The sequence below is a fragment of the Oryx dammah genome, unplaced genomic scaffold (genome assembly GCF_014754425.2).
Source record: "Oryx dammah isolate SB20612 unplaced genomic scaffold, SCBI_Odam_1.1 HiC_scaffold_13, whole genome shotgun sequence".
In the NCBI taxonomy this organism is placed as follows: Eukaryota; Metazoa; Chordata; class Mammalia; order Artiodactyla; family Bovidae; genus Oryx; species Oryx dammah.
In genome coordinates, this window is record NW_024070197.1 from 21,492,182 (window position 1) to 21,519,705 (window position 27,524).

The following is a 27,524-nucleotide window of genomic DNA, read 5'->3' on the forward strand; positions in this document are numbered from 1 at the left end:
GCACACTTTGCTGAATATTTCCTTTGGATAAATTTCTAGATGTGGATATGGTAGGTGAAAAATACAATTACCTAATAACCCACCAGGAACTGGTCTTGCCTTACATTCCTATCCAGTATGTGTGACTGCTTATGAAACTGTTTGTGTCATCTTTGGGGGCTCCAGAGAGCTCCAGTACCACAGTTCTTTATGTCTCAGCACAGAAAACAATTTAGTGAGCAGTGAAGAGGTAGATAGGTAGTGATTTTTTAGAATAGCATGCTTGTGGGCAGGCGAGAAATGGTGCACTCTGAAAACTTACTGGACTATATAGTTTTATAATCAAAGGAAAAGTGGGGGGCTTCCCTGGTAGCTCAGTGGTGAGGAATCCTGGGAAGATCCCACACGCTGTGGAGCAGCTAAGCCTGTGTACCACCACTTTTGAGCTCTGGATCCCAGGAGTCTCAACTACTGAAACCCATGTGCCCTGGAGCCCATGCTCCGGGGAGAGGGAGAAGATCTTCTTTGTCTTTCTTGAGTAGACATCATGCTTCCATGATCAGCTCTTCCTCTAGGTTGAGCAGGGTAGTTTTCTTGTCCCTACATAGTCAAGCTAGGTCCACAAATTATTGTTTTTTATGCGGGCAGAGAGCATGTCTTAGGGGTCATTACTTCCTGAGCCCACTGGGCAGGATGTGGGTGTCAAGCCACCATTGTTCTATCGTCTGGGGCGTATGTCTTAATGCCTCTCTTGCATGGTTTTGTTTCTAAGCAAGCCTGCCTGGTTTTGTGATTAAGCAAACTTACAGGGTCTCCCATATTTTTTTCTACTTACAATCCCCTAGTGGGATTAACTACTTAATCACCTACTTTGTCCCTTTACTCTGTCTATATCATTCCTCCCTCCAGGTGTTTACCCTTTTATGTTTCAAAGGGGGTAAAGGGCAGTGACTGATCATTAGCTACTTCGGGCTGAGATGGACCATCGGCCTGCCTGGGGAAGGAGTAAAGCACCTGGCTGACTGTCCCTTCTCTGTTCGGAGAACTGCCAGTCAATGTCACTGTGGTTAGCATCATCCTTTTAACCTTCTTAGATGTTAAGCATTGGAGAATGAATCTACAAAAAGGTATAAATTAAAAGCAATACAACAATGAGCTTTGGAAAAGTCATTAAGAAAGATTACAGCCATGATTTTGAAGATCCAGACCATTTTCCTCAGTTTCCAAATCTAAAAGAGAGTCACTGAAGGCCTCAATCTGTTTGTTTCTGATTAGGCCTGGAATCTTAATGTTTTATATTTTAGAGTGTATTGAGTCTTCTATCTCAGTTATAGATTTAATTTATTCTTTTCTATTTTATGTTAATATCCTTTGATGATGAGAGTGATTTCCTTGTCCCTCAAGGGACAGAGTGTGGCCCCTAATTTATTTTAAAAGTACCTTCCATTAAAGAAATAGGACAGTCAGGCACAAACAGAAAGGAATGTGGAAATAACCAGCCATTGATGTTGTACAAAACAGGTCGCAGGAAAATGTGCCCCTGTCTCTTGCCTGACATTCCCATTACATATTTCTTACAGTTGTTAAGGTTTCCCATCCTTTGGGTTAAGACCAAGAAGGTTACGTTAGTCTGAGAAATTTTATCAGGTAACCTGCCATTTCAGTGACTGCCCAAGGCTCCACATTACTTATGTAGATGCCATGTCTGGGCAGAACCATTTTTGGCCTTGGGCCCTGTCAGTCTTTTGATTGTGAAATCATCAAAGAAGGCCGACCCCACCCCCCAATTCTCTGGTGCCTGGGGCATTCCCTCTTTCAATACCTTGGCTGTTTGCAAAGGGTTCATCCATCACAGTTTTACTCTAATGTGTCCCTTCTGTCCACACAGAGCACACTGATTTTGTCTGGGTACCTATGGGCCTTATGGTCTACTGTGGCCAGATTGGCCTAAAAAACCTGGCCTTTCCTATGGTGGTCTCAGAGTGGACACAGCCATTGTGATCATCTGGGCCTTTTGTTTATCTCTCTGGGTGTATTCAGCCTTTTTGGCCACATCCCTATTATTGAAAACCAAATAAGCCAATTAAAGCAAATCACTCTTAGGAGTCTGAGGACCCACAGTTGGCTTTTTCGAATTTCATTTCTAATGTCTGGGAAAGACTGGGCTATGAAATGTAGAGCCAAAAAGTCCTGTCCCTTAGGCGAGGAGGGATCCACCTAGGTACACTTTTTAAACGCTTCTATTAATCTCCCTTGAAAAACTGTAGGATTTTTATCTGGTCCCTATTGGATTTCTTTCACTTTTTTTCACAGTTACAGGTTTCATTATAAGCTTTTTCTTTTTTCTTTTTAAAACAAACTCCTGCCCCCAAGTTGTGACTGTTTTTATTTGTGTATTTTATTTTATTGGCTGCCTGCAGGCTTTCTCTAGTCGTGGGGAGCTGGAGGCTACTCTTCAATGTGGTTCAGGGGCTTCTCATTTGCGTGGCTTCCCCTGTAGCACGGGCTCTGGGGCTCGTGGACTTCAATAGTTGAGGCTTGGGTGGGCTCAGTAGTTGTAGCACACAGGCTTAGTTGCTCCACGGCATGTGGTATCTTCCCGGACCAGGGACTGAACCTGTATCCCCTGCATTGCAAGGTGGATTTTTGCACCACTGGACCACCACGGAAGCTCCCATTGTGAGCTTTTTCATACCCTCTATTAAACAATTAATCATATGGTCCCATCTATCACTCTCAACAAAGTGGATCTGATGATTTCATTGTGGATTTGGCTCAGGAACAGCATAGTTCCCCATATGGTGTACTGCATGGCCCCCTTGGGCATGAGCTGCCATTTGGTCAGCATGGACTCTGGCTGCCAGTATTTTGTGCTGTTCTTTCTCAGGAGTGCAGCAGTGGGATAAGATTTGTAAATCTCTTCAGGTGAGATCAAAAGATTGGATCAACCTGGTAAACTCTTTTGTGAAAAGTTCAGGGATCTCAGAAAAACTTCCCAGTTTACCCTCTGCCAGACTTAGATTGGATGTCAAAAAAAGCACGTGAACTGTTGCTGTTTATTGATTTCTGTCAGAAGTTTCTCTCAGAGGCAGAACCACCAGGGCAGTTGGTTGGTAACTTATGCTGCTGAGGGCGCTAGCTCAGCTGAAAACGGGCCCCTTGGATGGCCTGGGATGCAGAGGAGGTCTCTCCTCACTCTAGGATGCATTTTGTTGTTGTTTAGTCACTAAGTCATGTCTGGCTCTTTGCGACCCCATGGACTATAGCCTGCCAGGATCCTCTGTCCATGGGATCTTCCAGGCAAAAATATTGGAATGGGTTGCCATTACCTTCTCCAGGAGATCTTCCTGACCCAGGGATAGAACCTGTGTCTCCTGCATTGGGCAGGCGATTCTTCACCACTGAGCCACCTCGGAAGCCCTGGGTGTGTTGTCACCTGGGATAACAGCCTTGGCTGGAACAGCAGCTCCCGCCTGTGAGACAGCCCTTGTTGGAGCAGCCATTTTCATGGATATAGCAGGTTTCACCAGAGCCATAGTTTCCTTCCTGTGTCAAAGTCTACATTGTAACTGATTCAAGATTTGTACTTACAACTTTAGATGTTATTCCTCCCAAAGCAGTCTCCCAGCCAGGTGTTACTGCCTGAGAAATTGTTTCTAAGGAATACTACAGAGGGTATCCCAGTGGTGTTGACAATGAGCAAGATTTGGTCTAGCTGCAAATGGGAAATAAAGGGTCAGCACTTGTAAGAGTCAGAGGGAGAGGAAGACTGACATCAGGGCTCAGGAAGTCCTCTGTTGGGCACTTTGAGTAATTAGGAGCAAAGTACCCTACATCTTGGAAGTTGATTCCCTTCAGTGTTCTTGAGCATAATGTACTTAAGAATACCTGATAAGAAGCCTTTGATCTAGGCGAGATACAATCCTTTAAATGATTTTTTTTCTAAGGTATATATCCCCGATTATAAATTATAAGCATTTAGTCTTTATCCAAAGATGGATTACAGTGATCAGCTTTAGAAACAAATTTAGAATACCTTTTTAAGAACTTGGTTAAGCTTCACAGTAATATAATAACAAAGAAATATTTGAAAAGTGAGTTTTAGATACTAGATACTGACCTCAAGTAGCAAAACTAAAATTTAATATCTATTAAAACATAATTTTTTTCTAAAATTACTCTCATCTTTACCAAAGATAGCCAAAGTTAAGATTAATTTGTTTATAAAATAAGTCTGGTTAATTCATCACATAGGTATATTTAATTTGTCCAATAAAGCAGATGCCTTGAATACTAAAAATTGTAAGAGGTATACCCTAAATAAAAGAGCTTATTTTAAACCTTTTTATTTTTCATTGTATGGCATCAGCTTTGTAGCCAAGGAAGGCTTTAACCCATTAAGTAAAAGACGGAGTTTGCTAGGGAGCCAGGAAGAGCCAAGCAGCCATCTTGGATTTCCCATATCCCTGACTGTTTAATGTGCAGCTTTTGTATATCTATCTTAATTTTTTTTTTAATTGAGGAGCAGATTGTTGCCATGTTACAAGGATATCAGGATGGCAAAAGTCTGACAATAAGGGGTTAATTTTTTTGTTGACAAATTGTACAACAAATATAGTATGAACTTACTAACTTTTAGTAAACCCAGATAAAGTATTATACTTAATACTCATGAGTCTAAAAACATCTATATTAATTAACTTAAACTATAAACTTTAATACCAAATATTAATTTAATATTAAATATTTCTTAAGTCATGTGAACCTATAATCCATTTAGCTTAGTTTCTCTTATATTTGGAAGTGTTTAATTTTGTAAGTGCTTACTTTACTTTTCAAAGCCAGCTAAATTGAGCTCATTCACAAATTAACCTCAGCAATATTATCTAAAGACAAAAAGACATGACTTACATGTATTCAGAGATCTGTTTCATTTTTAAACTTATTCATAAAACAGACATTGCAATGCAGATTTATCAGTTTACAAATAACAGTTGGAAAAATTAAGTTTACAGACTTGAGTTTTAACAGGGATAGATACAGAACATAGAAGAAAAGTCTCAGACTTAAAAACAGTGTAGATTGCCAAATCTTGTCAGAAGCAATCCAAACAGTAAAATTTCTTTCTTTTTGCATACCATTTCCATTGCCAGCTGAGCCCTTCCACATCTTTATGATCCCTTGCCGCATTTTTATGGCAACCCATGTTGATTACCACCGTTCCTCCAGTTTTTTGTTTGTTTTTCCTTTATACATCCATAATATCATTCACTTGACCTGTACCTAGTTCTTGATCAGAGCCCCAAAGCCTTTGGGGTTGATCAGCCTGTCTAAAACAAAACAGACAGCCATCAGTGGAGTATCTTCCTCCATACTCTTGGCTCGTGGCATCCCATGAGCCTTGTAGGACCTGACCCCACACCTTCTCATCTTACCGCCATCCTGCCGCAGTCACCATCTGAAACCATTTGTGTCATTTCAGGGGCTCCCAAGAGCTCTGGTACTACAGTTCTTTATGTCTCAACACAGGAAAGAATTCAGTGAGAAGCAAAGAGGTAGATAAGAAGTGATTCATTAGAATAGGATGCTAGTGAGGTTTACAAGCAGGCAGGCGAGAAATGCTTCGCCCTGAGAACTTAACCACAGTTTTATAATCAAAGGAAAAGTGGGGAGAGGGAGAAGAACTTTGTCTTTCTTGAGTAGACGTCATGCTTCCATCATCAGCTCCTTCTCCAGGTAGAGCGGGGAGTTTTCTGCTTTCTACATGGTCAGGCTAGGTCCACAAAGTATTGTTTTCCTATGTGTGCAGAGAGCATGTCCTGGGAATCATTACCTTACTGAGCTCACTGGGCAGGATATGGGTCTCACGCCACTATTGTTTTATTATTTGGGGGCACGTCTTGTGCTTCTGTTGCCTGGTTTTGTTGTTAAGCGTCTTCTCTTTTGAGTAATCATTAACTTACAGGGGTCTCCCGTATTTTTTCTACTTACAATCCCCTAGTGGGATTAACTATTTAATCACCTACTTTGTCCCTTTACTCTGTCCCTGTCACTTACAGTGGGTATCATTGATCATTTTGATTTTGGGAGGTCAGGCAGAAATGGTATCATTACAGTTTGTATACATTCTAGAGTTGAATACATCCTCACTTCTGTTTATTTGCTCCTTACATGTGTCCTCTTGGAAATACCTATTTCTGTCCTTTGTCTCCTTTACCACAGAGTTGCTCTTGAGTTCTTTTGTATATGAAGGAGAGTAATCCTTGGTAATGTATGTTGCAAGTATTTCTCCTAGTATATTCTCTCCTTTAACTTGTTTTACAAGCAATACCAGTTTAAAGAAAATAAAATATATCTTTTTTTCAAACAGATTTTATGTTGTTAAGCTTCACAGTTCTTCCCTTTACAACCCTACCTTGAAAGGCATTCTCCACACCAAGAGGAAGCATTTATTTTGCTGTAGTTTCTTCCAGTGCTTTGTTTAATTTTTAACATTAAATCTTTAGTCAATCTGGAGTTTGTTTGGGGGTGAGTAATGAGAGGCAGGGGGCTACCTTGGTTTTATTTTAGTTTCTTTTTGGCTGTGCTGGGTGTTTGTTGCTGCATGCAGGCTTTTTCTAGTTGCAGAGAGCAGGGGTTACTGTCTAGTTGTGGTAGGCGGGCTTCTCATTGGGGTGGCCTCTCATTGGGGAGCACAGGTTCTAAGGTTCATGGGCTTCAGTAGTTGCTACATGTGGGCTTAGCAATTGTGGCTCAAGGGCTGCAGAGTGCAGACTCAGTAGTGGCTCAAGGGCTGCAGAGCGCAGACTCAGTAGTTGTGGCACAGGCTTAGTTGCCTTGCAGCAGGTAGGATCTTCTGGACCTGGGATTAAACTAGCGGTGTCCCCTGCATTGCAAGGTGGAATCTTAACCACTGGACCACCAGGGAAGCCCCGGGGCTGTACGTTTTTATTTTCGCCAAAGTGGTGGCCAGCTTCCCCTGAGCTATGTATAAAGAATCCATGTGTCATGTTGGATGCTGTCCTTTTCATCCTGTGCCCCTCCTGCCCCCTCAGTCCCCCTCCCTCCTGCTCTTGTGTGGGAGTTGGCACTGGCTCCTGCTGTGACTTCCCACTGGGTGTGGCTGAGGGGGAGATGAGAGGATGGGAGGAGAGGGAACTCCTCAGTTCCCTCAGCTGGCTACCTTTTGCATTCCCCCCAACCCCACCCCACCAGAGGACGTCCTGGTTTGGATCCTCGCCTCAGGCAGCCGCCTCTCCAAGTTCTCATAACTCCTTCTCCCCTTTGGCCCTTCAGCCCTGTGGTTCTAATGGCTCTGGAGGTCCCACGCCATCCCTGTGGTTTCCCATAACCCTACCCACATCCCTGTAAGAGTTCTTCCCTTCAGTTCACATCGGGAACAGCTGTGTGTACCCTCCTTCCTGCCTGGACCTGGTGGATGCTCCAGGCTTTTCCTCTTCTTTGAATGGTGGGCTTATGTTATATACCTGATTCTTGAATCTGCTTCTGTTTCTGCTTCATATTTGGTTTCATTGTCCATTTCTCATGTGTTTTAACACCGAGTAGAACAAGCCTTCTTCTTCCTCTTCTTTTTTAATACTTGTGTACTTATTTATTTTGGGCTGCTTTGGGTCTTTGTTGTGGCATGTGGGATCTTTCACTTAGCAGATGAAGTCAGTAGTTGGGGCGTGTGGGCTTCGTTGCCCTGAGGCATGTGGGATCTTAGTTCCCTGATCAAGCCCACACCCCTCTCATTGGAAGGCAGATTCTTAAGGGCTGGGCTACCAGGGAAGTCCCTTGAGTGGTGGCTTTAATGCTTTAATCCACTACTCATGGATGTAGTCCTAGAGAAGCCCTAGAGGAACTTTGTCTCCCAGATCATCCTCACCATAATTATGGTCACTAGTAACATAACTGATCATATTTGAAAACCATTTCAAATATACAGTGTCACTATGTTAGTAGAGGAGCTGATTCTAAATACCAGCACTTAAAGTCATAAAGAAAATCATAAAATCATAAAGCGAACAGAAAAGTTGGCTGAAAATGACACACGTGAAAAAACAAAAGGAGCCTTCTGTATATCCTTGGAACTGGCACAACATCTCAGGGACTAATCAGAGATGTGCGGAAGGAGGACTGTCATGGTTTATGTGTTTAACAAAGGAGGGTTAAAACTATCATGGTACATATTGGCTAGCACATAGTAGGTACTCTATTTGTTGAATAAATGAATGGCACGTTTGTGCCTTTGGAGGATTATATAACCATTGAAATTTGTGTCGTAGAATACTTTGTGGCATAAGAAAACATTTGATACAGTGCCAATTCAAGAAAAACAAGAGCGAAGCCAAGTTGTATATTCGTTCAGTACAATCCCGTTTTTGTAAGTGGAGAGTGTATGGGTGCATGTATAAATATTCACTGAACATATAAAAAGCAAAAGGGACTTTAATGTAGAAGGCGTGTAAAGAGACTACTCACAGCCACTTGGGAAAATGTAATCAACAATCGCTCCCTTCAACTTTTTGCAGCCAGGGAGAGCCAGCGGTTATGGAGGGTGTTTTGCAAGAACTCATTCTCCGCACACATTATACTCCTCTTATTTCTTTCCTGTAATACTTAACCATCTTCTAATATGTGTTATATTGTGCCTATTTCTTTTTTATTTAAAATTAAGAAAAAGTTTTGGCCATACCACACAGCTTACAGCAGGCAGTGGGGGTTGGGGGCTTCCCAGGTGGCATCAGTGGTAAAGAACCCGCCTGCCAGTGCAGGAGATGTCAGAGATGAGGTTTCAGTCCCTAGGTGGGGAAGAGCCCCTGGAGGAGGAAATGGCAACCCACTCCAGCATTCTTGCCTGGAGAATCCCTTGGACAGAGGTGCCTGGCGGACTACAGTCCATGGGGTCGAAAAGAGCTGGACACGACTGAGTGACCAGGCAGCAGCACAGCTTATGGGATCTCAGTTTCCTGACCATTGAACCTGGGCCACTGCAGTGAATCCCAGCCTGTAGACCACCAGGGAACTCTGTGTTATGCCTGTTACTTATTGTCTGTGCTCCCTTGTGAGATTATAAGTTCCATGGGGCAAGGTCTTTGTTTTGTTCTCTAAAGTGGCCCCAGCACTGTGTACAGTGCCTGGCACGCTGCCAGTGCTTACCAATGTGTCTTATAAATGAATGAATTCACAGAGCCAGCATCAAACACTGGACCCAGCTGGGGGTCTCACTGGGGTGCTTTGGTCGTGGAAGTGCCCTCACAGAGGTTCCCATCACAGACCCTGAGGTCTCATAACAGTCCCCAGACATGAGTTTCCTTTTCCATGTATGAAGTCCCCACTGAAGATGAGCCCCTGAATATCTGTGATGTTTGCCAGTGTGATTGAACTCACAGTCACTTACACAAGTCACTTTGCTATGCTGCCAAGGCACTTTAATTAAAAAAAAATTTTATTTATTTATTTGGCTGCCCCAGGTCTTAGTTGTGGCACGCGGGGAGGGTGGGTCTTCGATCTTCACTGTGGCATTTCAGGTCGTCAGCTGCGACATGTAGGATCTTTAGTTGTGGCATCTGAATTCTTAGTTGCTGCTTGTGGGATCTTTAGTTATACCATGTGGCATCTAGTTCCCCGAGCAAGGATGGAACTGTGACCTCTGCCTTGGCAGCTCGGAGTCTTAGCCACTGGACCACAGGGAAGTCCCCTGCCAAGATGTTTTTAAATAGAAAACAACTTCCCTTTTAACTGGGCTTCCCTGATAGCTTAGTTGGTAAAGAATCCACTTGCAATGCAGGAGACCCCAGTTCCATTCCTGGTTCCGGAAGATCTGCTGGAGAAGGGAAAGGCTATCCACTCCAGTATTCTTGGGCTTCCCTTGTGGCTCAGCTGGTGAAGAATCTGCCTGCAATGTGGGAGACATGAGTTTGATCCCTGGGTTGGGACGATTTCCTGGAGAAGGGAAAGGCTACCCACTTCCATGGGGTTGCAGAGTCGTACATGACTGAGCGACTTTCACTTTTACTTTTTTCCCCTTTAACTGAAACAGCAAAAGCAAAAGAATTTAAATATATGTAAACAAAACTAAGAAAATAAATCCCACCACTTAGAAAATCACTGTAGTGTACATGTTCCCATAAATTTTTATGAATTCTACCTGCATTTTTATGGGTTTCCCAGGTGGCGCTAGTGGTAAAGAACCCTCCTGCCAGTGCAGTAGATTAAAGAGACGTGGGTTCAATCCCTGGGTTGGGAAGATCCCCTGGAGAAGGGCATGGCAACCCACTCCAGTATTCTTGCCTGGAGAATCCCTTGGACAGAGGAACCTGGCAGGCTACAGTCCATGGGGTCGCAAAGAGTCGGACATGACTGAATTGACTTGGCATACACGCGTACCTTAGATGCTACTATTTTACCTGTTTCTGGTTTTGAGTCAGACCTTACAGTATCTCACTTTTCTTGCAGGATTTTATTCTGGAACATTACAGTGAAGATAGCTACCTCTATGAAAATGAAATAGCAGATCTCATGGATCTCAGACAAGTACGTTTCCATGTACAGCCGGGATGGAGAGGAGACTGGCTGTGATTAGAGGCTGTCTGGTCTTCTGATGATCCCACTGTTGCACTTGAAGTCTTGTAGAATCAATGGTGGTCGGGGATGTTAGGGAGGGGCTGTTGGAAACATCCATTCATCTTGCCACAAAAGAAGACCACAGAGGAGATAGACATGCATGTCTGGGGCTGGGTCCCAGGACTCATGAGTTCCTCCCAGCTCTCCTAGAGTTCATGATACCAGCAGCGGGGCCCAGGCTCCAGAGAAACTGTGTGTGAGCATCTTCCTGGCCCATCCATCTGCTCTCTGTTCACCCACTCACCCCTGCGGTGGTTCCTGTCCTTTCAGGCCTGTCGGACGCCCAGCCGAAATGAGGCGGGAGTAGAGCTGCTGATGAGTTACTTCATGCAGCTGGGGTTTGTCGAGAGCCGATTCTTCCCACCCACCCGACAGATGGGGATCCTGTTTACCTGGTAGGTGCCTGAGCTGGGGCTTTCTACCTCCAGCCACACTGGGGAGCCTCAGCCCCACACAAGGCTCCTCTGCACTGCAGCCCCCTCCTTCTAGTTGTCCCATGAAGAAAGGGGAGCCTGGAGGTGTGTGGATAAACCGGTGTTTGTTTATGAAGGGGATCCACAGGGAGAAGGCTCCGACAGACAGTGGCTTCTTGCTTCTCAGAGCAAGTGAGCCAAGTAGAGGAGGCCGTGTGTGTGTGTAGAGGAGGCGTGTGTGTGTGTGCGTGTGCGTATGTGTGTGCATTTTATCGTGAGGGAAACCCCAGGGCTCTGAGGTAGAACTGACAAGAAGCAAGATTCTTGTCTCAGATGGGATGGGGGTGGGAATCAAGTTTTCTCCCAGTGACCAGGGCAGCAAACAGAAGTAGATCAGATCTATTAAAAACCGAAGCAGAATCTTTGATTCTTCCCCAGAGTTGGTACTTTTGATGATTAGTGCTGTCGAAATATCTTAGAGATGCCATACCTCTTCTCTGAGTTGCTTAGGAGTATGTGCGTGCTTAGCCACTTCAGTCTTGTCCGATTCTTTGTGACCCTGTGGACTATAGTCCGGCCAGTCTCCTCTGTCCATGAGATTTCCCAGGCAAGAAAACCGGAGTGAGTAGCTACTCCTTTCTCCAGGGGATCTTCCTGACCCAGGGCATTACAGGTGAATTCTTTACCATCTGAGCCGCCACGGAAGCCCAAGGAGTATGTGAAATGAAAGTGAATCCTAGTAGCTGAGAAGCATATTCAGAATTAAATTTCACCACAGCAGATGGCTCTTGATGCTTGCTTTTGAAAAGAAGGGCAGATGACTTTTCCTAAAGGTGTGTTAGCTGCCTACACATGAGTGAAAGCCCCAAATGTGACTTCTTAGTGCTGAATTAGGGAGAAGCTCCATATCTATACTCTTGTCAATGTATGAACTTTAAAACATATCCTGAGTCTTTAAGGCCTCAGGAAGAATTATGAGGGGTTAGTAATTGCTACATTTCATGTAGGAGCAGCCTTATTTTTTAAAAAATACATTTTATTTTTTAGAGCAGTTTCAGGTTCATAGTAAAATTGAAAGGAAGGTGCAGAGTTTTCATATACCCCCTGCTCCTGCACACCCAGCACCTCCTCTGCTGTCAACATCCACCGCCAGAGTGTTACATTTGTTACAGCTGATGTACTTACATTGGCTGTCCATCACCCAGCATCCACTATTTACAGTTCCTGTTGGTGGTGTACCTTCCATGGGTTTAGACAAACGATCAATGACACACGTGGGCTTCCCAGATCGCTCGGTGGTAAAGAATCCCCCTGCCAATGTAGGAGACGTGGGTTCGATCTCCAGGTTGGCAAGGTCCCCTGGAGAAGGAAATGACAACCCACTCTAGTATTCTCCCCTGGGAAATCCCATGGACAGAGGAGCCATGGGGTCGCAAAAGAGTCAGACATCACTTAGCGGCTAAACAACAATGACATGCATCCACGTCATAGTATCACACAGAATAGTTTCATTACCCTGCAATCTTCTGCTCTCCACCTAGGCATCCCCACCCCTTGGCAGTCCCCAACCCTGGCAACCACTGATTCTCTTTATCTCTATTGTTCTATCTTTTCCAGAATGTCATATAGTTGGAATCATACAGTATGTAGCCTTTCCGGATTGGCTTCTTTCACTTAGTCACATGCACTTACGGTTTCTTGTGTCTTTTTATGCCTTGCTAGTTCATTTCTTGTATATTTTTTTAAGTGTTGCATAGTTTTCCACTGTGTGGCTGTACCACAGTTTGTGTGTCCGTTCACCCACGGAAGGACATCCTGGTTGAGAAGCAGCCCTGTTTCTGTTTGTGCTTGTGGACGTCCTAACAGTATGAGCAGCCCAATGTCTTGCTTGAGATAAAAGCCTCATTGCATGTGCATCTTTGAGTTTTATTCAAGAAATAAGTTTTGTCCATTTTTACTCCCAAATGGCACTCACTAGCCAAGGGATTCATATTCTCAGAAGATGTTTCTTTTACATAGGTATGACTCCCTCACCGGGGTTCCGGTCAGCCAACAGAACTTGCTGCTGGAGAAGGCCAGCATCCTGTTTAACATTGGAGCCCTCTATACACAGATCGGCACCCGGTGCAATCGACAGACAGAAGCTGGGCTGGAGAGCACGGTGGATGCCTTTCAGAGAGCTGCAGGTATGTCTCCAAGGAGGCCCTGCCGCTGAGATAGAGCTCTGGCTCTGCCAGGTGGCCCTGGTACCTGAGCTGAAGGGGGTCTGTGGATCCTCCCTAGGCCCACACTTGGCCTCAGAAGCCTGAAAGGGCCTGGCCAGCTTCTGGAGCTGGTGGGTCTTCCCATCAGGAAAATTGTTTCCTGGCTCAGACTGGGTCGTCTCCGTCTGACTGTGGCTCATGTACACAGTGGTTAATGATTAATCTTTTCTGAATGAGTGGCCCCATGGATGGCAGTGGATGAACTGTGTCTTTGAATACAGTTTTGAAGAAGAGAATAAGTTTTCTCAAGCGGTGAGAATCTAGGCTTTTTCTTTTTTCTTTCATCCGGCAGCGTGCCTCATCAGTGAGTGTTACCATCTGTGCCTTTGTTATGAGAATTCTGAGAAGCTTGCTTACCCATAGTTGCTCTTCTTGGCTCCCTGCTAAGTGGCACTTAGCACCAACCTATAGAGGAGCAGGGGGTGGTTGGCAGCCCATGGGTGCAGTGGGTAGGCCTGCCTCATGGGCGCTCCAGGGTCCTGGCTGACTCCCCTTTAGCTGTGTCCTGCGGAGTTGGCATAGGGATTGTAGGCGGAAGTGGCCGCAATGCTGAGTACCGTGTGATGCTCCGAGCTGGCTCCATAATAAGTTTCTTTCTGTGCTGGTCCTTGTCACTCTACTTTGGGGTGTTACCCCTGGCAGAAAATTTCTGGGGTTATCTCACTTTCCTCTGCAAGGCTGTGAAGAACCTTGGCTTTGCCGTTTGGGCTGGTCATGATATTGTTTGGTTAAAGTGATAGATCCCTTGGGAGAAAGCACCATGGTGAAATTTCATGTGGGAGTCGAATTTTTTCACTGTAAGTCCTTTTCTGGGCTCATCTTTCTTCCTGAAGAATCTGAAGCAGGTATGCCTGTCTCTAAGATTCCAGAGATGTGGACAAAACGAAGCTTGAGAACAAAGTGAGAGTGGACCCCAGAGAGCCTGCAGCCATGGCCTTCCTCCTGCAGGGCAGCTTGTGCTTTGCAGCAAAACCAGAGGAACCAGTCAGATGGGATTTTGCCAGGAGGTTTTATTTCAGCTCTAGGTTGCTTTGCCAGTTATTGCTTTGACACTTTCCTAACACATAAGAAAGTCAGCTGAGGGCTATAGCATGAAAATTTCCACTAGAGTGACTGAGCTGATCTTCCCTGAGGTCCTGGAGAAAAGCCTTGAATTTCTGAATGACCCGGAGGTTAAGAGTGAGCATGACCGCCTGCGAGCCCTTTAGTCATTCTGTCTTCCTTCACTTCCCTCAAATGCCTAGTCACGTATGGAATTTCTCACAACGGTCCACGTGAGACAGGAATGGACAGGGAGCAGGCTGGTTTCCTTGCTTGATACAGTTGTAAATGTTTTGGAAGAGAACTGGAAAACAAAAGTCTTCTTACTGGTAAAATATACATAACAAAATTACAATTGTAACCATTTTTAGGAGTAGTTTGTTAGTATCAAGTACAGCCACACTATTGTGCAACTGTCTATCTCCAGAACATTTTATCACCCTAAACGGGGAAACTCGGTCCCATTAAACAATAACTCTATTCCCTCCTCCCTACAGCCCATGTGTGTCTATGAATTTGACTATTCCAGCTACCTCAGCTCAGTGTGATGGACCTCCTTCAAGCAGCATGATGTCTTCATCCATGTTGTACCATGTGTCAGAATTGACTTCTTTTTCTTTTTTAAGATTGATTCATTTATTTTTGGCTGTGCTGAGTCTTCATTGTTGTGTGGGCTTTCCTCCAGTTGTGGTGAGCGGGGGGTGGGGTGGGGGGGCTACTCTGGTTGCCAAGCAACGCCTTTTCGTTGCAGTGGCTTCTCTTATTGCAGAGCATAGGATCTAGGGCAGGTGGGCTTCAGTAGCTGCAGCATGTGAGCTCAGTAGTTGTGGTTCCTGGGCTCTAGAGCACAGTCTCAGTAATTGTGGTGCAGGGGCTTAGCTGCTTAGCAGCATGTGGGACCTTCCCAGACCAGAGATCAAACCCACGTCTCCTACATTGGCAGGCAGATGCTTTACCACTGAGCCACCAGGAAAGCCCTTGCCTTTTTAAAAATATTTATTTTATTTATTTGGCTGCTCCAGGTCTTAGTTGCAGCACAAGGGATCTTTGATCTTTGTTATGTCGTGTGGGATCTAGTTCCCAGACCAGGGTTTGAACTGGGAGTATGAAGTCTTAGCCACTGGGCCACCAGGGAAGTCCCAAGGCTGAAAATACTCCATTGTATGTATATACCACACTTGATTTATCCTCATATCTCAGATGTCGTGGACATTTGAGTTTCTACCTTTTGGTTACTAGGAATAATGCCGCCATGAGCATTCTTGTATAAATATCAGTTTAAGTCATTGCTTTCAATTCTGTGGGGTTGTACCCAGGAGTGGAATTGCTGGTTTTTATGGTAATTGAGAATCAGAGTTTTCTAAAGATGCTTTGGGACACTAGTTTCATATTTTTGCTTCTTCATTTTTTATATGCTTGAGCAGCATGGTGAAATAAACAGGATATCCCTAACTAATGCTCAAAACAATTCCAATTGCAGGGGTTTTAAACTACCTGAAGGAGACGTTTACTCACACTCCAAGCTACGACATGAGCCCCGCCATGCTCAGTGTGCTGGTCAAAATGATGCTGGCACAAGCCCAAGAAAGCACGTTTGAGAAGGTCTGCCTCCCTGGGCTCCAGAACGAGTTTTTCCTCCTGGTGAAGGTGGCTCAGGAAGCGGCCAAGGTGAGCCTTGCTGTTTCCCCTGACTTCCGGGGCGAGCAGGGTGCATTGGTGTGGGCCCTCTGGAGGCGGCAGGGGCTTCCCACGGCAGCTTGCCCATGACCTGGGCAGCACGCCTGCCCTGGCCAGCCAGAGCACTGGCTTGCCTTTTGTTGGCAAGTCGGTGTTTCAGATACGGATCACTGATTCCATCTGCAGCTGAGCCTAAAGACAGCATAATGATGGTGGCCCAGTCTCCCTGTTAACTCTGACACTGACAACACTGGGAGCCCTTGGAATAGCTCCCAGACTGTGGAGCGGCCTCTGGCAGGGGCCGCCACAGAGAAGAAAGGACTCTTGTTCTGCAGCCTGGATACGTGAGGGCCCCTGTGCCAGGCTCCCCACTCCCAGCGTTCCTTCCGTTCTAGGTGGGAGAGGTCTATCGGCAGCTGCACACGGCCATGAACCAGGAGCCGGTGAAGGAGAACATCCCATACTCCTGGGCCAGCTTGGCCTGCGTGAAGGCCCACCACTATGAAGCCCTGGCCCATTACTTCACAGCCACCCTGCTCGTCGACCACCAGCGTAAGGCTGGGCGGCCTGGGGCTCCGGGCTTTGGTCAGGGTTGCAGGCTTGCTGCCTCTGGGTGACACTGAGCTGAGCTTTCTGCTTGCCTAAGAGACGCTCAACAGCCTGGGGGCAGAGGGTGGGGGTTACACGTGGGCCCAGGCAGCTGTCACACAGGGTGGGATTAGGGGTGATGTGGTACTGCTGTGGGAGGGGGCGGGGGTAGCGTTTCTTCTGCCTGGGGTGGAGCTGACAGCTTCATGGAGATGGTGTTTCACCTGGAATCTAGGACCAGGGCTAGATCAGGGAGATACTCACCTCAAACACAAAATCTAAGGGGATGCCCGTAAACTCAGTAATTGAGATAATGTTTTAACGTGTAATTGTAGATGAATTAAAACTGAGGCCAAAATCCACGGTGATTAAAATTTAAAAGAAGACATCGTAAAACTTTAAATGAAGACACCGGTTGGGACTTCCTTGGCAGTCCAGTGGTTAAGACTCCGTGCTTCCACTTTATGAAGCACAGGTTTGATCCCTGGTCAGGGAATTAAGACCCCACATGCTGTGTGGTGTGGTCAAAAACAAATTAATAAAAGAAAATGAAGATGCAAATAATAACAGTGGTGTGCTGAGCCACATTGGAACATGAAACAAAGGAAGTTTGATGTTCATCATGAATACTTTTGCATTAATTTTGATACTTAGCAAATTGTATTAAACTATCATATATATCTGCTGGCTGGGTTTAGAGCACCTGCTTACATTTTCAGCCTAGGGTGAATGCCTCACTCTCCTCCCCCTAGTCTTGGCTCTGATCTGAGGTTGTAGGTGGGAAAGGGACTTTTGTTGCAATTCGTGCTCATCAAGGCTGCCCTCCAAGTAATGGAAAGGCCATCCTCTGGGGCCAGAGTGCCTGGGTTCATATCTCAGCTCTGTCATTTACTAGCTAGGTGATCTTGGGCAAGTTACTTAGCTGCTCTGTGCCTCAGTTTTCTCATCTATAAAACGGGAATATGAAGAGATCCTATCTCACAAGCTGTTGTGAAAACTAAGTGCCTCTGTGCAAAGCTATATAATGCTTCATATATGGAAGGCTCTATGTGTTAGCTGCTCCTGCTGGGATGATTATAGTCTTTTGAGCGGGACTAGTCGGGTAAACCAATAGGAATGCTCAATGCTTCACTCATTGAGGTAGGAATACAAATGGGGCAGAGGTTGGAGTCCTTGGTATAGTCATAGAGGTTCCTCCAAGGCAGGCATTGCCATCTGAGTTAGACTTGGGACTCTGAGGGGGACTTTTCCAGTGGAACGAGGAGGGAGAGGATAGTTAGAGTGAGAACAGGATCTGACTGGGTCCCGGAACAGAGGCTGTTGAGGTAGTGGTGGGTGGTTTGGTGAGATTAGGAATGGACATGTATTGGGGAGGGTGCAGGCAGGGAGGCCCTCAGAGGTTTAAGGTGGGGCTGTGCTTGGAGGTTCGTGAGATGGGTGACTGGGAGGAGGTAGAGATCAGGGGCTTGGAGCCAAATCATGAGCCCCTAGAGTGAGACTGGCCCCCCTGCACAAAGACTTTGGGCTGGATTGCCTGGGTGTGGCCAGGGGTGGAAAGGAGACCTATTATCCCAAGTGCCTTGTTAAGCTGGGGATGTAGTTGAAAGCGGGATTTCTCAGTGGGTCTGTGGAGCCGTGTATAAAGGCTGCACCACGGCCATGAGAAAGGATCTATCTTGCGGTTCCTGTTGCAGTGAAGCCTGGTGAAGATGAGGACCACCAGGAGAAGTGCCTGTCCCAGCTCTACAGCCACATGCCAGAGGGACTGACACCCTTGGCCACCCTGAAGAATGTTCATCAGCGCCAGCTACTGGGTGCGTCTTGGCTCTCCTGCTCCCTTCCTCCCTTGTGTCCCGTCTGACCCATCCAGCTGCTCCCACTCACTGACAACCCCAGACAGGTTGCCAGGGCAGGGCCTGGGGAGTAGGTCTTCTGAGTCATTGTGGCCACTCTGGATTCAGAAACCAGGAGGCATAGTCCTCTAGCCTCAGCGGGCTTCCAGAGCTGTGTTCTCATGGGTTCCGTGTGCGCCCAGCTCTCCCACCGTGGAGCCAGGGCTTTGGCAGTCTCCCAGCTCCCTAATGGTCCAGGGAATGGTCCTTGGTCATCCTATTCTGGAAGCACTCATTTTGTAGGCCGCACTTAAGAACTGGTAATGAATTGTCCTAGTTTGGTCTCTAACAGATCTCAGAGCAAATTTTCTGTGTCCAAATCTGAGCTCTTCCACCACTCAAACTTGCCCCCCATCGCACACATACATGCACTTTCCCCATCTCCGTGATGGTGACTCCATCTTTCTAGGTTTGCAGGCCAGAGACCTAGGACTCACTCTTTACCTTCATCTTTCTTTCTCACCCATCTTTTATTAGCAAATCTTGTTGACTCTACCTAGAAAAATATCCCAAATCTGATCACTTCTTACCTACCACTCTGATCCAAGCCATGCTTATGTGGTGCCTGGTTAATAGACATTGAGTCACTTAAATCTCACCCAACCCTATGAGATAGATGTGGTATGATCCCCAGTTTTCATTTGAGGAGAGATAGGTCTAGAGAGGTCACACAGCTTGCCCAGCTTTTTACCAGGAGCCCTTGTGCTCTCTTCTCACCCAGAGAATGATAGGAGTCTTCGCCTGCGCTCTCTGGCCTCATTCTCCATCCTTCTCTGCAGCCTTCACTCTCCCTAGCGAAACTTCCAAGCCCCTTGTTGTCCTTAAACATTCAGGCATGCTCCTGTCCCAGGGCCTTTGCACTTGCTGCTCTTCTTCTAGGAATGCTTCAGGGCTCTAAAGTTAACCTCCTAAAAGGCCTTTTCTGATCACACATCATAGAACAGCGACTCCTCATTCCCCATCTTCTCAATTACTACATCTGCCTATTATTTTTGTTTCTGCTTTATTTTTCTCCAGAAAACTAAGTTTTAGTTTTAGTTTTAATGCCGCATGACCCATTATACATTTCTTTGCTTGTTATTTTAACTCAGTGAATATAGAGGCTAGCTTTTGCTTTGTCTCTAATGCCTAGAACATTTGGTAAATGTTTGCTGAATGATAGATCTAGAGACACAAGTGAGCATACTGCACACACATTTCAGAGGGACTGAAGCCTTCCAGGCAGATCCTTCAGGAAAGAGAATGTCCACCTTTCTGGGCAGATCCTTGGGCACTCAGGCTCTCCATGAAGTACTCACATTGCATTTGTTACACGTGACCGGTGGTGTTGATTTTCTGTGGGCAGGGAAATCCCATCTGTGCCGAGCTGTTACCCACCACGAGGAGTCCATGAGGGAGGCCAGCCTGTGCAAGAAGCTCCGCAACATTGAGGTGCTGCAGGAGGTGCTGTCCGCGGCGCGCCAGCGGTCCCAGCTTAAGTACTCTCAGCTCCGGGAGGACGATGACCTCCTGAACTTGACCGATGCTCCTGACATCGTCTGTGAGTGGCGTGGGTGCCAGTGCAGAGTGCGCTGCATGAGAGGCAGGGCTGCTCAAGTGCTCCTCTTGCCCTGGAGTCCTTACCTTCTCACTCTTAGATCTGGGGCCTCCTTTATGCTCTTTTTTTGACCCTTTAGTGACAGCTGACCCCCTCCTGCCCCTCATATCGCCACCTGTGATCTCAGGGTCCTGCCACCTTGGTTGTGCTCTGACTTTCCTTCCCACTCTTCGCTGACTGCCTTGCCCAATCCCGGTCTCCCCTCTTGGCATCCTTGAGGGTCTCCTCTCCCTGGTTTCGTTCCTTTAGATTCCTTTCCTTGAAGTCACATGACCTCCTCTGGGGTTGTAGCTATTACTGATAGTCAGGAGACCCCAGGAACTGCCTTTTACCTTGACATTTTCCCTATGCTCCATACCCACCCACATGCCACTTTCTTAATGGAAATCTGTATTTTGCTATCTGTCTGTTACCTCCGACTGCATGATTTGAAAGCCACCTGCATCCTTATTCCTTCTCCCAGGCTTGATCTTGGAAGGTGTTGTTTCATTGATCTGTGTGTCTGTTTTTGTGCCCAAGCTATACTGTTTTGATTACTGTAACTTCATACTGTAATTGAAATCAAGGAGCATGATTTTATGCTGGAGCTCTAGCTTTGTTCTTTTATCTCAAGATTGTTTTGGCTATTTGGGATCTTTTTGGGTTCTATACAAATTTTAGAATTATTTGTTCTAGTTCTGTTAAATATGCCATTGGATTTTTGATAGTGATTGCACTGAATCAGTAGATTGCTTTGGATATTATAACAATATCCAAATATATATATATATAAAACAATTGGACATTTTAACAATATAACTTCTCTAGTCTACGGACGTCTTTCCATCCAATAAATGGACGTATGGACGTCTTTCCATTTATTTGTTTTCTTCAGTTTCTTTTATCAGTGTCTTATAGTTTGCAGTATAGAGATCTTTCACTTCCTTGGGTAAATTTATCTCGATGTATTTTATTATTTTTGATGTAATTGTAAATTAGATTGCTTTCTTCATTTCTTTTCTGATAGCTTGTTATTTGTGAATAGATATACTGGGTTTGTTTATATAATGGATTTCTGTTTATTGATTTCATATCCTGCAACTTTACTGAATTCATTCATTAGTTCAAATATAGTCCATGGGTTTGCACAGAGTCAGATATGACTTAGCTACTGAACAACAATTAGGGTTCTCTGTTTGTAGTATTATGTCATCTGCTCATGGTGACAGTTTTACTCCTTTCTGATTTGGATGCCTAATTTTTTTTTCCTTGTCTAATTGCTATGGCTAGGACTTCCAGTACCATGTAAAAGAAAAGTTGTAAGAGTGGGCATCCCTGTCTTGTTCCTCATCTTAGAGGAGAACATTTCAAGGCTTGTCATATGTGGCCTTTATTATGTTGAGGCTTGTTCCTTCTATACCCACTTTGTTGAGGTTTTTTTTTTTTTAATCATAAATAGATGCTGATGAGTTTGTTTTAGATTCCACATATAAATGAGATCTTGTACCACCAGCACTTTCTAAGCATCTCTAAGGTGTTGAGCACTGTCTTGAGTTTACAAATATGGAAATAAACTGGTTAGTTGCTGCAGCCCTTGGCGGGGTAGTGGTCAGTTCTGCCCTGAAGGGCAGGAGTTAGGAGGTGGACGGTTGCCTGGAGAGGTGACCTTTCAGTTAAAAATGATTAGACTCTTTCCAGGAGTTAGAAGAAAGGGAGTGAAGTAGCCCAACTGAGGGAACCCCCTTTTGCCCAAGCCCCCTCCCCCCCCACTCCCTACACCTCTGTCCCCAGTCTCTGAATTTCCACCCCATTTTCAGGGACCAGCTTCTAGAGACAGAACCCTCCTCAAGCTAGAATCCTGAGTTTGTCAGTAGTAAAGTTGGCTAATGTCTGTTGAGGATTTGAGGTCTGCCAAGGAGTTGGTGATGGACAGGGAAGCCAGGTATGCTGTGGTCCACGGGGTCGCAAAGAGTCGGACACGACTGAGCGACTGAACTGAGCTGAACTGAGGAACAACATTAAGCCTCAGATGTACATAGAATTTCATTCTACTCATTCTCACCCTTATCTTAAAGATGAGGCAGTGCAGGCTTAGAGAGATCAAAGTCTTTGCTCCAGATGACCAAGATGGTTGGTGGAAACAAGAATGCACTCAAGAATTCTCCTTTATGGACACAGGCTACTTCTTGGCAACCTTGTCCATGCAGTGTGGTCGGAGGTAGAGACAACCTCCATAGAAGGAGGGATATGCACAACTCCTGGTGAGGTTTTCTGGGGGTGGCAGCACCAGCCTTGTACTAGATGAGCAGCCTGCCTGAGCCCAATGCTGTGTGAAACAGAAAGAAACCACAGGGTCATCTTGTGAATACAGAGGTTCAGCCTTCTTGGCATTGCCAGTCTTCTTCCCCAGATTTTCTTTTTTTTATATATTGTTTTTCATGTATTCTTAGCCTGCACTGGGATCCTTTGATAAACATTGACTAGCCTCGTGGGAAGGATTGGCTTGTTGTTGTTCAGTTGCTAAGTTGTATCCGGCTCTTTGTGACCCCATGGACTCAGCATGCCAGGCTTCCCTGTTCTTCACTATCTCCCTGAGTTTGCTCAAACTCATGTCCATTGAGTCAGTGATGTTATTCATCTCATCCTCTGTCACTCCCTTCTGCTCTTGCCCTCAATCTTTTCCAGCATCAGGGTCTTTTCCAATGAGTCATCTCTTCGCATCAGATGGCCAAAGTGTTGAAGCTTCAACTTCAGCATCAGTTCTTCCAATGCATATTCAGGATTGATTTCCTTTAGGATTGAATGGTTTGATCCCCTTGCAGTCCAAGAGACTCTCAAGAGTCTTCTCTAGCATCACAGTTCAAAAGCATCAATTCTTCAGTGCTCAGCCTTGGTCCAAGTCTATGGCGCTTAGACATCCAAATCTTATGGTCCAACTCTCACATGTGTACATGACTACTGAAAAAACCCTAGCTTTGACTGTACGGACCTTTGTCGGCAAAGTAATGTCTCTGCTTTTTAATATGCTCTCTAGGTGTCACAGCTTTTCTTCCAAGGAGCGAGTGTCTTTTAATTTCATGGCTGCAGTGCCATGAATATGATGGGTGGAGCTATTTAGCTATTGATGCACGTGATTTGGCAAACCCACTTCTCACTGTGAAATCCTCACATTGCATGTTAATAATGAAAAGAGGAAGCACGTCTTGCCCAAAACTTAGTGTTGAAAGCATGGTATTTCCCCAACAGCCACACCTGAAATGTAAGTTACTTCTCAGTAGGATTTTATGAGTATCAAAGGATGTCCACTAGAACAGGGGTCCCTAGCCCCTGGGCCTCAGACCAGTACCAGGCTATGGCCTGTTAGGAAACAAGCCTCCCAGCAAGAGGTGAGCAGGGGGCGAGCCAGCAAAGTCTTACCTGTATTTATAGCCGCTCCCCATCGCTGGCATTACCGCCTGAGCTCCATCTCCTGTCAGATCAGCCACAACGTTAAATTCTTGTAGGAGCATGAATCCTAACCCTAAAGTCAAGGCAGAGTATCCTGAAATTGCCATAAAATAGAAATAAAGTGCCCAATAAATGTAACGCACTTGAATCATCCTGAAACCATCTCTGCCCCCTGATCCATGGAAAAACTGTCTTCCACAAAATGGGTCCCTAGAGCCAAAAAGGCTGGGGACTGCTGCTCTAGAATGCAAATAAGCTCCCTTGAAGGCAGGGAATTTGTCTTATATCGCTATCTGTCCCAGCTCCAGAGTGGGGTATAGCTCATAGTAGATACCCAAATGGACTTAGGCCTGAGTTTTCAAAAATAACTTTCAATTAAAGAATCACTTATGCTTTTACTTTTAACCTTCTTTTCCAGCTAAAACTGAGCGAGAAGTTGAAATTATACTCCCACAGTTCTCTAAAGTGACAGTAACAGACTTCTTCCAAAAGCTGGTATGTTGAACATTTATTTCATAATGACTTGAGGGGAAGGCTTTTTTATAAGTTGCAAGTATGTAGAGATGCTATATAATTTTGTTTTAAATATATCAATCTTTTAGAGAAAATGGCAATGAACATTCTTGTATGACTTTGTAGCACAGATTATTGCAGATGGTATCAGGAGTCTTTTGACCAGGGCCGAATGAAATCTGTAAGGATGACAAGGCATCATTTCCTTTAGCTTTCAAATGCCTGACTCAGCCTTCCGATCCTAACCTAATGATGCTCTGTTCCCAAGGGTCCTTTATCTGTGTTTTCGGCTAACAAGAGATGGACGGCTCCTCGAAGTATTCACTTCACTGCAGAAGAAGGGGACTTGGGGTTCACCCTGAGAGGAAACTCCCCAGTTCAAGTCCACTTCCTGGATCCATACTGCTCTGCTGCGGTAAGGATGGATCCTTCTAGATTGGAAGCAAAACTCACTGGCACCTTTTCAGTCAGTCTGGTAAAGGACAGAGTTAAGTGTTAGTTGCTCAGTCATGTCTGACTCTTTGTGACCTTATGGACTGTAGCCTGCCAGGCTCCCCTGTCATGGGATTCTCCAGGCAAAAATACTGGAGTGGGTAGCCATTCCCCTCACCAGGAGATCTTCCCAAACCAGGGATAGAACCTGGGTCTTCCGCTTTGCAGGCAGATTCTTTACCGTCTGAGCTACCAGGATAGAGTGCTATCCACACAAATATACTAGGATGATTTGATTTAGGGCTCTTCTAAGTAAAAGGCCTGGTTTTATGTGAAAGGCCTTTCATACCTTTCTTGCCCAAAGAGAAACAGATTAATTTTTGCCTTTTTTTCTTTTAAATTGGAGTATAATTGCTTTACAATGTTGTGTTAGTTTCTGCTGTACAACAAAATATATCAGCTATTTGTATTCATGTATCCATCTGTCTTGGGCCCCACCTCCTACACCCTCCACACCCACCACAATTTTTGCCTTCTTGAAAGTTAACTTATGCAGATAACTATTTTGTTAATGAACTTGGGAACTACTTCAGGGATTTCAGTGAACAGAATGTTGACCTGTATTGAAATCATATATTTTTTTAGGAGGCAGGAACCAAGGAAGGGGATTATATTGTTTCCATTCAAGACGTGGATTGTAAGTGGCTGACGCTGAGTGAGGTTATGAAAATGCTGAAGAGCTTTGGCCAGAATGACATTGAGATGAAGGTCGTGAGCCTCCTGGATGCCACATCGTCCATGGTGAGTGCTGATGCCCCCTGGCAGTAAATAGTGATGTGGAGTGAAGTCAGGGTGAGTCCAGCCTCAGAGGTTTTTACCAGGACCCCTGCCTCCTGCCTGCATTTGTAACATGCCACAAATGACTGAGCTCCTAAGTTTGTCATCACTGAGAATGTGTTCAACTTGGGTCAGAGAAATCACTGGAAAGCTTTTTTTTAAAAAAATCTTAAAGATAAAAGAACCAATGGATCTATCTTTCTGATTAAATTCTTTTCCATTGCAAAAGTGATACATACTCATGGTTTAAAAATATACATATTCAAATGGTACAGAAGGTGTGTGGAAGATGCTCTTCTCAGGAGTGTTAGCACTTTCTGTGAGATCTTGGGACGTGTCTGAGCCCGTGCAAGTTCACATGCACAGTTCTATTCTTTTGTGTCCCCAAGGAGGAGGAACTGTCGCATTCACGCTCTTCTGTACTCGCTGCATTTAATTTTGTACATTGGATACTTCTGTTTAGAACAGTATGCATGTATTCATTCAGCAACTATTGATTGGGCATCAGCTGTGTGCCAGGCCCTTCTCAGGTGTTGGAGCTCCAGCTGAAATAAGATAAGGTCCTACCCCACAAAGCTGGCACTAAATAAGTAAAGAAGTAGTTGTGATTTTGCTAAGTGCTGTGAAGGAAATAACATGGGTAATGAGCTAGGATGACTGGGGCTGGGAGGGGCCTCTGGGCAGGGCTGCACTGAGGCTTGAGTGTCAGGAGGAACCAGCCATGTGAAGAGGTATAAGCAAAGCATATGGGAACTTCCCTAGTGGTCCAGTGGTTAAGACTCTGCACTTCCAATGTAGTAGGTGCGGGTTCAATCCCTGGTTGGGGAATTAAGATCCCACATACATAGCAACCCCAAGAAAAAAGAGTATATAGACAGGGGCACCAACAGGTGCAGATACCAGACCCACTGGCAGGACTGAACTTCACTTGCTAGAGGAACTAAAAGGCCTTTCAGCTGGAGCATCGTGACAAAGGGCCAGCGTGGTGAGAAATGAGGTGGGAGACAGGCAGTGTTTCCTTGGCAGTGAAGGAAGTTTGAAACCTTATGAGATGGGGAATGATGTGCTCTGATGTTTATTGTAGAAGGCTCTCTTGCTGCCTGGAGGCTGGCCACGTGGCTGCAGAGCAAGCTGGCCATGGCAGTCACCCAGGCCAGTGATGTTATCAGCTTTACACTAGGGGGTGACAGTGGAGGTGGAGAGAGGTGGATGTGCCTGTGACTTAACCGGGAGGTAGAGCTGACAAATTTGTAGATGAGTTGTGTAGAAAAGATGGTAGACAAGGGGAGGTCTCCTTGATTTTTGGCTTGAACAACTGCATCATTTTTCATTATGATGGGAAATTGGGGCTGGGGGTGAGCGGGGCAGAGGAGAGAAAACACAAGTGCTGTGCTGTGAGTTTCACGTGCCATGAGACACCCAAGAGACACGTCAAGGTGACGTAGGCAGCTGGGTAGTCACATCTTTAGTTCACGGAAAATGTCAGAGCTAGAAATAAATATTTGAGGATCATCAGCATAGAGTTGATGTTTCAAGCTGTAAGACACTAAATGAAATTACCCTTGAGGGGTTGAGGGCTGAGGACTAAACCTCGAAGAGACACCACAAGCATCTGGGGGTCAGGAAGATCCAGCCATGTGAAGGGGAACATATGGGGGACTTCCCTGGTGGTCCAGTGGTTAAGACTGTGCTTCCAGTGCAGGGGATGCAGGTTCAATCCCTGGTTGGAGGATTAAGAGCCCCAAGTGGGAGCAAAAGGGAGTGCAAAGTAGATGCGAAGGTGGGATAAAAAGGGGCTTCTGAAACCAAGAGAAGAAAAGCCTGCCGGAGAGAGTGGTGGTTTGTGTTGAACACAGCTAAGAGGTGGAGAACGAAGTAAGCAGAGAGCTCTGTTTGTTGTACCTGGCAGCAGGGCAAAAGGACACTTTGTTTGGGCCGCACCTCATGGCACGTGGGATCTTAGTTTCCTCCAGGGGTCAAACCCGTAACCCCTGCAGTGGAAGCGCAGAGTCCTAACCACTGGACCGCCAGGGAAGTCCCCCAAAGGACACTTTTTCATGGGGAAGTGGCAACAGAACTCAGACTAGAGAGGGTCAGAGAGTGAATGAGGGTGTGACTCCATTAAGAAATGTTCAGAATAGGCAGGTTCACAGGAACAGAATGTGGGTTAGTGCTTGCCAGAGGCTGGGGCACCAGGGAATGAGGAGAAGCTGCTGACGGGTACAGAGTAAGTTTC

General features: G+C 45.5%; 1 protein-coding gene across 1 annotated transcript in view; it reads left to right on the forward strand.

Moving 5' to 3' along the window:
* Positions 1-27,524, forward strand: part of RHPN2 (rhophilin Rho GTPase binding protein 2) — a 70,570-nt gene that overhangs the window by 40,169 nt on the left and 2,877 nt on the right. Inside the window, exons 5-14 of the mRNA XM_040253163.1 lie at positions 10,441-10,518; positions 10,879-11,003; positions 13,041-13,207; positions 15,807-15,994; positions 16,399-16,555; positions 18,286-18,405; positions 19,829-20,023; positions 23,925-24,001; positions 24,288-24,434; positions 25,097-25,252. Coding sequence (XP_040109097.1) covers positions 10,441-10,518; positions 10,879-11,003; positions 13,041-13,207; positions 15,807-15,994; positions 16,399-16,555; positions 18,286-18,405; positions 19,829-20,023; positions 23,925-24,001; positions 24,288-24,434; positions 25,097-25,252 — 1,410 coding nt within the window. The remainder of the gene's footprint in view (positions 1-10,440; positions 10,519-10,878; positions 11,004-13,040; positions 13,208-15,806; positions 15,995-16,398; positions 16,556-18,285; positions 18,406-19,828; positions 20,024-23,924; positions 24,002-24,287; positions 24,435-25,096; positions 25,253-27,524) is intronic.